The sequence below is a fragment of the Cariama cristata genome, unplaced genomic scaffold (assembly GCF_000690535.1).
Source record: "Cariama cristata isolate BGI_N322 unplaced genomic scaffold, ASM69053v1 scaffold18134, whole genome shotgun sequence".
In the NCBI taxonomy this organism is placed as follows: domain Eukaryota; kingdom Metazoa; phylum Chordata; class Aves; order Cariamiformes; family Cariamidae; genus Cariama; species Cariama cristata.
Genome location: NW_009613703.1, coordinates 103 through 10888, shown reverse-complemented (window position 1 = coordinate 10888; position 10786 = coordinate 103). Strand labels below are relative to the sequence as shown.

The 10786-nt window shown below is 50.2% G+C and overlaps 1 protein-coding gene across 1 annotated transcript in view; it reads right to left on the bottom strand.

Annotated features, from left to right (window-relative positions):
* The window catches only part of MYH7B (myosin, heavy chain 7B, cardiac muscle, beta), a 24904-nt gene extending 14699 nt beyond the window's left edge, over positions 1-10205 (bottom strand). Inside the window, 12 exon segments of the mRNA XM_009699126.1 lie at positions 105-237; positions 325-504; positions 1212-1382; positions 1723-1872; positions 2689-2807; positions 4265-4403; positions 4950-5053; positions 6115-6213; positions 6335-6398; positions 7200-7292; positions 9234-9257; positions 10116-10205. Coding sequence (XP_009697428.1) covers positions 105-237; positions 325-504; positions 1212-1382; positions 1723-1872; positions 2689-2807; positions 4265-4403; positions 4950-5053; positions 6115-6213; positions 6335-6398; positions 7200-7253 — 1213 coding nt within the window. The 5' untranslated portion in view covers positions 7254-7292; positions 9234-9257; positions 10116-10205.
* Positions 10206-10786: the final 581 nt, after the last annotated feature.

Here is a 10786-nt window from a genome sequence, read left to right as displayed (position 1 = left end):
AGGTGGAGTAATGCTGCACCAACAGCTGGGCATGGGCATGAGGAGGCTTTGCTGCAAAGGGAGGGAGAGACCAAGGTCAATAAAAGGGTAAGGTTGTTCCTTACCTGAAGTAGAGCTCACGTAGTTCTCATAGAGGGAGGCCAGGAGCTTGTTTTGGGATTTTTGGAAGACGGCCACCACTGTCTCATTCAGGGGGTCCTTGTTCTTGTCCAGCCACCCAATGATGTTGTACGGCACCTGTCACCAGGGGAGAGAGGCAAAGGTGAGGACAGCCCTGCAAGGGGGAATGTGTGAATGTGATGGAAGAGCTGACCGGGGACGTACCACACCAGCATAGTGCACCAGCTCGAAGTGGGCCTCGTATTTCCGCTTTTTATCCGGCCGGGGCTTCTGGAAGTTGGGTGACTTCCCAATGTGGTTGTCGTAGAGCTTAGCTTTGAATGACATGTCAGAGGCTTTCGGGAACATGCACTCCTCTTCAAGGATGGACAGGATTCCCAGTGGCTGCAGAGAGAAGGTGGTATAAAGAGGTCTGAGCTCAGTGTCGCCATGTCCCATCCCAGAACGGGAGACTCTCTGTGCCACTGAGCAAGGTGAGGCAAGGCTTGACTTGGGAGACCTTGTCCTCGTTCAGGCAAACAGTGCAAGACATTGACCATGGGGCAAGCTATCACTGGTGTGTTCCAGGCTGCATCTGACCTCCAGCCAGTCAGAGCTGGACTGGCCAGATCTGCAAGACATGGGGGCTTGCCCAGGTCCATCAGATTGTTGGGAAGGGGAGATCCTCTCCAATATCCTGACAGGTTTGCTCCTTTCAAGAAAAAAAAAAAAAAAAGGTGACTTTCCTCCATGCAACGGTGAAAATCTTTTGTACAAGCTGCTCTGAATCCACAAGTACTTAAGTAAGAGGCACTGAGGGGCAGCAAGTGGGTAGAAAAAAAGGGGCAGAGATCACTGTTCCCTGGAGGAAAAGGTCGCAACAGGTTTTATGGCTCACCAGTGGGTAGGAACAGAATTTCCACCGTTTCATAAAGTAAAAATTTGTATTAAAAAGGACTTAATAGGCTGGAGGCTCTGAACTGTAAGTGTGGGGAAAACAACGTTGGGCATTTGCCACTGACTGTGGAGGTAATAATTTCATTTCTGGTAGCAGAGCATCTCTCAAGCCACATACCAGAAGTACCATTCCTGTGCCCTGACTCATGCTTTACCTTCTCAATCAGGTCAATGCAAGCCTGCAGGTCCAGGCCAAAGTCAATGAAGACCCATTCGATGCCTTCCTTCTTGTATTCTTCTTGCTCCAGGACAAACATGTGGTGGTTGAAGAACTGTTGCAGCTTCTCGTTGGTGAAGTTGATGCACAGCTGCTCAAAGCTGTTGAACTGCAAGAACAAAACAAACATGCCTCAGAAGGAGGAGCTCCAGACGTGAAGGGATTCACTCTTCTTCTTTGTCTGGGTGTGAAGAGTGACCTCTGCTAGGTTCAGCTGGATTGCTACCAGAGCAGGTAGCCAGGAATCATTGGAGATGTGCCTACAGCAATGTTAGAACCGTGGTTGTGGGCTGCCTGTTTGCTCTAGATAAATTAATTCAGACAAGAGCTCTTTTTCTTATCAAGACCAGAAGCTTCTTGGAGGAGATAGAGCTGTCTAACGCTAGGAGACTGAGCTGTCTATCTATAGCCTTCCCCCAAACCCATTGCAGTAGGCCTGCAGAACTCACGTCAAAGATCTCGAAGCCTGCAATGTCCAGTACTCCGATGAAGAACTGTCTGGCCAGCTTGGTGTCCAGGGTCTTGTTGATCCGAGCCACCAGCCACTTGAACATGCGATCATAGGTGGCTTTAGCCAGGGCTCCCACAGCATAGACAACCTGCCAAAGCAAATCATAGAGCAGGTCATGAGCGCTTGTGCTTCTCCCTGGTTTTGTTGGAGCTAGAGGCTGAAGAAGAGAGCTCCTCTTGGCACACAAAGGACAGAGACAGATCCAGGGAGTTCACGGTTACAGTATATGCTCCAAAATTATTTTTCACATGCTCAAAAGTGTATTCTTGTGTCCCTGTCCTGGTCTTAGCCACCAAGGTCTTAGGATACAGATTCAGTCTAAAGTGATATTTTCAGAAGCCTTGTGCATGGCAGGAGCCTACAGCTCACTTTTGATAAGACACCAGCTCCTAAGGTCCTCCTGAATTTTACTCGAGAACCAGCTTGCACTTTTCAGGCCAGGTTTGCGTTCCTAACTGTGATGCGGCTGGAATCTGACAAGACAAAGTTCTGGTGCATTTGAGACTCCCACAAGATCAGTTGAGATGAGTTTTAGATGAGTATTTAGATGAGTTTTCTACTTTCCAGAGCTGAACTCTTCATGTGTGACTGTCTCTGAAGCAGATCCATAGAAACTGGACCTCTTCTGGCTGTGATCCAACCCACACTTCAAAGATACTGCACTGAACCTCCACCCTTGGTTAATATCCAAAGTTATCCACCACCTCTGCCACCAACTTTCCCAGCTGCTAAAAGCCAGTAACTGTAGACAGGTCTTCTCATGCTGTTCTGGAGTCTCCTCCTAAACCCAAGAGAGTGAACTGAAGCACCAGTTGCCCTGTGCAGAGAATATTACGCAATGGGTCTGCCTGCAGAGGAGTCACAAACCAGCCTGAGCAGGGAGCTCGTGTCTCGACACACTCACCTGTTCCACGTTCTGACCTTTGGTCACGTATTCGTTGCCCACTTTCACACGAGGATGGAGCAGCCCCTTGATGAGGTCAGCTGAGCTGATTCCCATGAGGTAGGCAGCTTTGTCAGCACCTGTAAAACAGTACAAAGACATGAGGAGCCAGCAAGGAAGCCCCAGGAAGGAAAAAAAGAAAGTAAAACAAATTACCAGCTCTTCTGCTGATCAATGCTAAGTATACTAGTTTTTCCACCTGCTCCAGGGTCTCCCCCAGTGTCTAGTGTGCTTTCCCATCTTGGATATTGTATGAGGCTTTCAAAGTCTGGATCTCCTGCCTGAGAAGTTGCTGTTTGGAGGAGATGGCCATAGCAGACCTACTGCACCTTATCAGGTACCTATCAGGTTTTTGAGTCTGCTCACTCGGGGGATCTCTATGCATTTTCCAGTGGAAGCTTGGATTCCCATGCAGTGAATTTGAACTAACCAGAAGAGAGGTGATTTTCTTGCTTATCTTTCATAGAGTCCTGATAGCATGTAGGGAAAATGCTGCTAGATCAAAATCTTCATTAATTACCAGGTGGCAGCTGAATACTGTGTTGACATTACTCAGGCAAGGGGAACTCTTCCTTCATGAATGTTAGCATGACAAGGTCTGATCCAGGTAGTAATTTCTGCTGGATCCCTTGCCTCAACTGATGTACAGTTACTGCTTAAGCCTTCCAGTTAAGTGATAGGGCTCCAAAATGCTGCTAGATCAAAATCTTCATTAATTACCAGGTGGCAGCTGAATACTGTGTTGACATTACTCAGGCAAGGGGAACTCTTCCTTCATGAATGTTAGCATGACAAGGTCTGATCCAGGTAGTAATTTCTGCTGGATCCCTTGCCTCAACTGATGTACAGTTACTGCTTAAGCCTTCCAGTTAAGTGATAGGGCTCCCCCTTCTCATCCTTTCACATGCTGGAAAGTCACCCTCTCCTTGAAGCTTGCTCCGTTATGCCTGGGAGCCAGGCATAATGTGGCAGCGCAAACCCAACAGAAAGTATTTGAGCTCTGACTTTTCTGAATTTTCAGGTTTGCTCTGCAGCCTGACTATTCTCTTAGATCTATGATTTGCATTGGGGTTTTCCTAAGCAACAAACAAGGAAAAGTATTAGACAGTGACTGTCTCCTAGTCTAACCACTCTTCAGGAGGCTCTGTGACTTGAGCAGGTCCTTGCAGTCCTGATCATGGCCTGGCTCATATTTTGTGGACGACCTGCTCTGGAAGGCTGTCTAATGAAGTGCAAGAAAAGAGGTGATGAAGCGCAGAAGACTGAACAAGGTGAAGCACAGCCAGGGTGTGGCAGCCCATGATGTTGCTGAGGCAAGTCTGATGCAGATGAGACAAACGAGGCTGGCCTAAGCACGCCCGCTCAAGGACAAGCCCCTTTGTGCACCTACAGCAGGTCCTAAGACAGGGCAGTTTCTTGGGATTGTGGTCACTGATCTTCACAGACCAGGCCAGGGAAGTTATCACAGTCTACCCTTGGAGGAATTTGCATGCCTGGTTGAGGCTAGACAAATCTGGCAGCATGAAGCCAAACTTACTTTCAGTGCCGTCAGCCTCTGCCTGCTCTTCTCGCTGCTTTTGCTTGAACTTCATGTTGCCGAAGTGCATGATAGCGCCCACTATTTTATAGGAGCCGTATTTCTCATCATTGCTGAAGCCCAAGATGTCCATGGCGTGCTGAGGAGAGATAAAGTAGTATACATAGAACAAAATCACCGCTCTGAGGTGAGGGTTGGTCCTCTCACCATCTCCTAAGGTGCTCTCCCTATCCTGGGGCTCTGGGCAGGGTGTTGTATATGGTGGGCACCTACCCAAGGAATCCTGTCCAGGGGATTTTGAATGGGAGTCCAGCTCCCATAAGATCTATTTGAAAGCAAAAGGACTACCCTAGGATCCACAAGCAGGAGGTTTTCTGAGCTGAGGTCTCATCTTCTCATGGGAGCCATGGGAAGTGCTCATGTGTTACAGGCCCTTCCTAATGCAGGGAATTGCTCTCCCTTCTCTGCCTGGAGGAGGCTGTCGATGGAGATCAGAGTCACTCCACTCTTTCTTGTAGGCTCACTGCATGTGCAGAGCAACTGCCAATAAACCGGAGGGAACTCACAGCTAATTTAGAGAGGGACACAGAAAAGCCGGGACACAGCCCATGTCTGCCCAGAAGGAGGTTGTGCCCCTCCTCAGGCCCCTGCCCCGGGCCGTGCAGTGCGAAGGAAGCACACGTACATCTGTCGCCATGAGTTCCTCGCCGTCATCCAGGTTGTCCACAGTTGTTACACCCTGGGAGCAGAAGTGGTAGTCGTAGGGGTTGAGGGAGAGCAGCAGCATATCTGTTGGCGGGAGACATGCAGAGGGTAAGGCCAGTCTGACAGAGACAAAGCTGGGGCAGAGGGGCAACCTTGGACACAGAAGAAGAGCTAAGGCTTCACCGGCCTCAACTAGAGGGCACCAGGCGGTGGGAGGTACAGCCTCTTCAAGCCCAGGCAGCTCCACACATGGGTCCAGCTCTTCTGTGATGTGCCTCCTGCTTGCTATCTTGGGATATAGCTTGGCTGCAGACTGATTTAGAAGTGGCCATCCATGTCCTTGTGACCACCAGATAAGATTACTGCTCCGCACAGCTCTCCAGACCTGCCTAATAAGGTCTTGTTCTTGAGCCAGCAACAAGCTCAAAAGCCCACAGCCAAGAGGCTGACCACCACAGGGGACTCTGCCAGCCATCCTTCTGCAGTTTGGAAAGGTTTTCTGTTCACTCCATCTGACCAGGCACCTGGAGGGCAGGGCTGCTCAGAGCACAGGATTGCCCCAGTGCAAATTCAGGTCAGCTGGGACTGTCCTGGGGAACCCATCTGGGATACGTCTACACCAGGGCTGCTGCTGGGAACGAGCTGTGCAGGTGTTCTCAAGCTCACCTGAAACAGGTTATCTCACTAAGGTGGCTGAAAGAGCTCAGAACAGGCTGCAAAACACTTTCCCCTACCCCAAAATGGGTAAATACCCTGCCTGCACATGCTGAGGTCAGTGCTGTACCCACCACACAACTAGGGCTCTATGCAAGGCAGCTTTGCAAAGTGTGTTCCCACCTTGCAAAGAGACCCTGAGCAATCACTTCTCTGCTCCTAAATCAGTTGCAGAAAGGGCTTCAGTCTGGCTTCTCAGTCTGTGAGGATAAAGGAGGCTGGACTAGACGACCTCTTGAAATCCCTTCCACTCCGAATTATCCGCCAAGCCTATGATCTTGCACAGCTAGCAATGCGTTTGAGGGCAGTACCTGCATGGTGAGCTGGGTTTGCTCATTTTCCCTGGACCCCAAAGCTGACAACAGAGCTCTTCATGGCTGTTTTCAGGCCGTCATGCTAGAAAGGCCATGCTGCAGCTTCGGCTGCCTTACCTTGCAGCTCTGGTTTCTTCCCAGAGAGGATCTGGTAGTAGATGTGGTAGCTTCGCTCTTTGGGTTGCTGGAAAATCACTCTTGATTTTTCCAGAAGATCTAGAATCAAATAGGGCAGAAGGGTTAGAAGAGAGCTGCTGCTTTCCCAGAGCTGACCCAGCATCGGCACAACCAGCGAGATGAAATCCCTCCCCGCTGCAGCTGGCACGTGTTTACTCACAGATGTCAATGTCTGCCGAGGCCAGCTTCCCTGAGGGGCCAAAGTGGATCCGGATGAACTTGCCCTGAAAACACACACAGGAGGTAAGTGCCAGGCTTGGCTACACAGGTACAATTCTGAAACAGCTCCTAGAAACCTCAGACAACTACAAAACACTGATGATTTCCCACTTCTTAGGCTTCTGCTGATGCCAGGCAAGTTACTGGGCTCTGTGAGGCGTAGGTGGGTGAAGTTCTCTGGTGTGCAATGTGCAGAGGGTCAGACGGCATTGCCTAAGGCTTTAAACACTAGGCAGGCAGAAATTTCACTCACAGCAGATAAATCCCTCTCCTCAGGCCTGTTCTTAAAGCTAAGCACTTCCACGGGACAGTGTGATACTGAGTCTGCCCGCAGCCTCCTGCTCTGTCGTGTGCTGAGGAATCTCACCCGGGAGCGTCTCGTTTCCCTCCAAGGCACAAGAACAGGCATCAAAGCCACCTGTGACTGATGAGCTCTGCAGCCCACAGCAGATCCAGGCTGGGCTTAGCAAAAAAAGATGCTGCTCCCTGGAAGAAGCACGCTTGTCTGTCCCAGCTCCAGCACTCCAGGCTGTGCCCACTGACCCTCTCACCTTTGGTCCTGTACGGGACTTCTCTCCAGCCACAAGCTGTGACACCAGGGCGATTCATTCTGACCAGCACACCTTTTACTGCACTGATGTAACCAGAAGAAGTTTGGCCTCAGCAGTTCAATCCCACCAGGTAGCAGAGCTACCTTCCTGCTACGTGCCTTTGGCTCACACCGTACAAGAACACAATACCACAAGCGATGCATTCAGCTTACACAAACACGGCACACTAGCCCTCTGTCTTGCTAAGGCACTTACAAAACGCGAAGAGTTGTCATTTCTTATGGTTTTGGCGTTGCCAAAAGCTTCCATAGCTGGGTTAGCCTCAATGATTTGATCTTCGAGGGTGCCCTGGAAAACAAAACCAAAGGATGTGTCAGCTCCCACCCAGCCGGAGGGAATTTGTTACCAACGACATAGAAAAACAGTGAGGGGGCTCCTTGCACCATCTGCCTGCTAAGCTTCTTCGCTGCCTTTAAGAGCCTGCTGCTTCTGCAGCATCTCCTTGTCTGATGAGGCAGTGCAGCTCAGTTTAGGGGTCAGCAGAGCTAGTTTTGCATCAATGCTCTCTGTGGGCTTCTCCTTGCCTAAACTGGTCCCTCTGAAGATCCAGGCTACTGTCCCCTCTGCACACAGCAGTCCTTAGCCCCTTTCTTAGGCTGCTACAATAGGCAAACCAAGAGCAAGCACACATTGTCACCCCAACAGTCTGAAACATTTCAGGCTCTTCGACTCTACCAGGCATTTCCTCCTCCACCAAAACCAAAGTCTTGGACAGTTCAAATCACAGCACATTGCAAAAGAAGAGATCCAGAAAACAGGCTTGATCTACGACTCCCTACACCAACATGCACAGCAGGGTCACAGTGTGATGGGAACACATCAAAGATCCCAGCTGGTATGATCTGCTGAACTCACTGGAGCTCTCCTGAGCAAGCCCCAAGATTAATCTTCCCCTAACCTTGTTTGTCCATTCATGTTTCACATGCACAGCTTAAAGATAAAGAGGCAGCCTCCACCTAATGCAGGCAAAGCAGGACAAGAATTCAAGGAGAAAAGCAAGAGACCCATGCCAAGCCACACAAAGGACAGTGGGCTTTGACAACAGTAGTAGAGTTTGGTGCCACGGACACCTGCAGGATTTTTCATGAGAGCTTTTGCCCATGCTCTGACACATTACAGGCCATAGGGCTTTCCTTAGGTGAGAAACACCAGCTCTGGGCTCTGCCCACCAAAAGCCACTCTGTCCTTTCAAAGTTGGACCCACAACTGCTCCCCACCTCTGCAGCTCCAGGCATGTGGAGGGCAAAAGAGAGAGGGAGCAGCTGTGAATCACAGCTTTACTAACGAACTGTACTTTGTCACTTGGATATCCTTTGATCTGTTATCTTTAAATTCAGCCTGATTTAAAATTGCCTGGCCCGGGAGATTCAATGGGAGCTGCCCCATGGGCTGCCTCGGAACCCACAGATTCAGCCCCTCAGCTATCTCACTCTTACTAAGTTTGCCTGAGTGGTCTGAGACTCACGTGTTAACGAGCATCCCCCAACCAAGAGTGTGCATCACCTCAAGGCTGTCCCTCGGTGCTCAGACAGAGAAACCGAGGGCTGAGGACACACGGCTGAGCTGCTGAAACGGCTGAGCCCTTGGGGTGCTGGGAGCGCCAGGGACTGAACCTTTGCTGGAATTCCAAAGGCACTCCATTTTTTCCTTGGAGCTAAGCAAGCGCCTCAGAAATGCACCCTAGAGAAGGACACCAACTGCCTGCAATGGGGTGGGCCAAGCCAGTTCAGGGCTTTGCAGAGGGTGGCATGTCCAGGCATCATCAGGGCCCCGGTCTGAAGCCAGAGCACAGTGCTGCCCATGGCAAAGTGGCTCTTCCTCTGCCCCCCAGCACCACCACCCTCAGCTGGGCTTCCAGGCTGGGGTGGACACTAATGGCTCAGGGAGTGGAGGCTTCACCTTATCTTTGGTGGACCCCACACCACCCTGAGACAAACACTGTGCTGGTTAGAAACGAATGTTTGAAGAGTCATGATCCCTTGAAGGTGGGGTTGGAGTCAGAAAGGTAGAAAGTCACTAAGAGATGAAACACCGAAGCTCCCAACCATGGGAAGGCGGGAGATACAAAGCCAAGTGGAGAACTAAACGCTGCCCCGATGCCGGGACAGCCCTTGCTCCCAGACCTAAGGCAGAGGCCCCACACAAGCATTCCTCATCGTCCCGCCGTAGCTTGGTGGTGCAGCAGAACTCTGTCCTCAGCATTAAAGATCAGGAGTCTACAACACTTACCCCAGTTTTAGTGGCAACAGCTGCCTAGAGAAAGGAAAGAAAATTAAATTGTCTTTAGAAATCCAGAAAAGCCAGGCAAGAACTACAAGAAGCATGGTCAGAAAAGCAGGGCATGACCATTTAGTGCCAAAAAACGTCCAAGAAAAAAAATAATGGGAGGATTAAACTTTATAAGAGATGCCAAAAAGTTGTTAAATAGATTAGCTCAAGAAAATCAAGAAATGCGTCAAAAAGCAAGAACAGTTAAATCCAAACCCAAAGAAGAGTAAACAAAATAATGCTGAAGTATTGCTTGTCTGATACCTAAAGCAGCCAGTTTGCTTCTACAAGGGAAAAGCAGGCTGGAGCCTCAACATATCAAGAAGAAATAAGCAATTGCAAGGGCAGCTCAAAAATAACCAGCACCAAAGAAATGCAAGAATCAAAACAAGAGCAAGAAAAGCACAAGGTAGAAAAGGGTCAAAATGAACAAGAGGAGAAAAAAGAGGAGAAAAGGATGAAAAGCAAGGCTTAAAAGAGGCAAGGTGGGAAGTGGCAGTTTATTCCATTCTTTTAATGCTCCTTAAGAAGATCTGTGGGCTGTTGAAGGAGGAAGAGAAGATAAAGAGGACGTCTAAAGCACCTCTTCCAGGCTGCACAGATTGAGCAGCCACATAAAAAAAAAAAATCCATTTCCCCTTGAGCAGAATAATTTCAAGCCTTGCTTGTTCAAAAGTCAGGGAAAAGCCAAGCCCTGGGTGGGTCAGACCAAAACACGCTTCCAAATGCAAAAAGTTGGGAGAAGGAAAAAAAAAAAGAGAAGAAAGGGGGAGGGGGGGAAAAAAAGAAAAAAAAAATAAAAGGAAGAAAACAGCAAGAACTTGTTTCAAAAGAGGGTCTTACTAATTTCTTGCCCGGTGTGTCGCCCAAGGCTGCGACAATGGCAAAGTACTGAATGACCCGCTTGGTGTTTACAGTCTTACCAGCACCAGATTCTCCGCTTAGAGTAACAGAAATACACAGATCAAGGACATGAGGCAAAGAACAGGCAAAACTTCAAACAGAGACCCTGCCAACCTGCTGCCCCGCTCAGCACGCCAGGAGGGAGAAGCAAAGTATCAGAGGGATGGGGAGGTCGGCACTATCAATCCCCTCCAGCCTGGGGGTGTACGTGATGTCTTTGGAGCGAAACCCAGCTCCATCCTCGCCGTGTCCTCCGGACTCTGCCTGCCTCCTCGAAGGTGCCGCGGGGGGTCAGCTGCCCACTGCAGATACGGCTGGAGGTGCCAGCACCCACCAAGGCTGGACGGCCCTGGCCCTGGGGCTTCAGCTGCCCGGGATCAGCCAGGAATCAGCCTCGCCTGCTCCCACTTGGGAAGTTTCAGCACGTTCTGCTTTGCTGGGGGGTCTTGGAGATGGCAGTGGCACTGTACCGGGGTGAATCCTGGCCGGGTGAGCGCGGTTGTGCCCAGCATGGGGTGCGGGTGGCCAGCAGGCCCCGCTGAGCTCATCCCTATAGTTAGCTGCTCTCCCATTGTAATCCCAGATCACAAAGAGCCGGGGGGGAGCCGGGG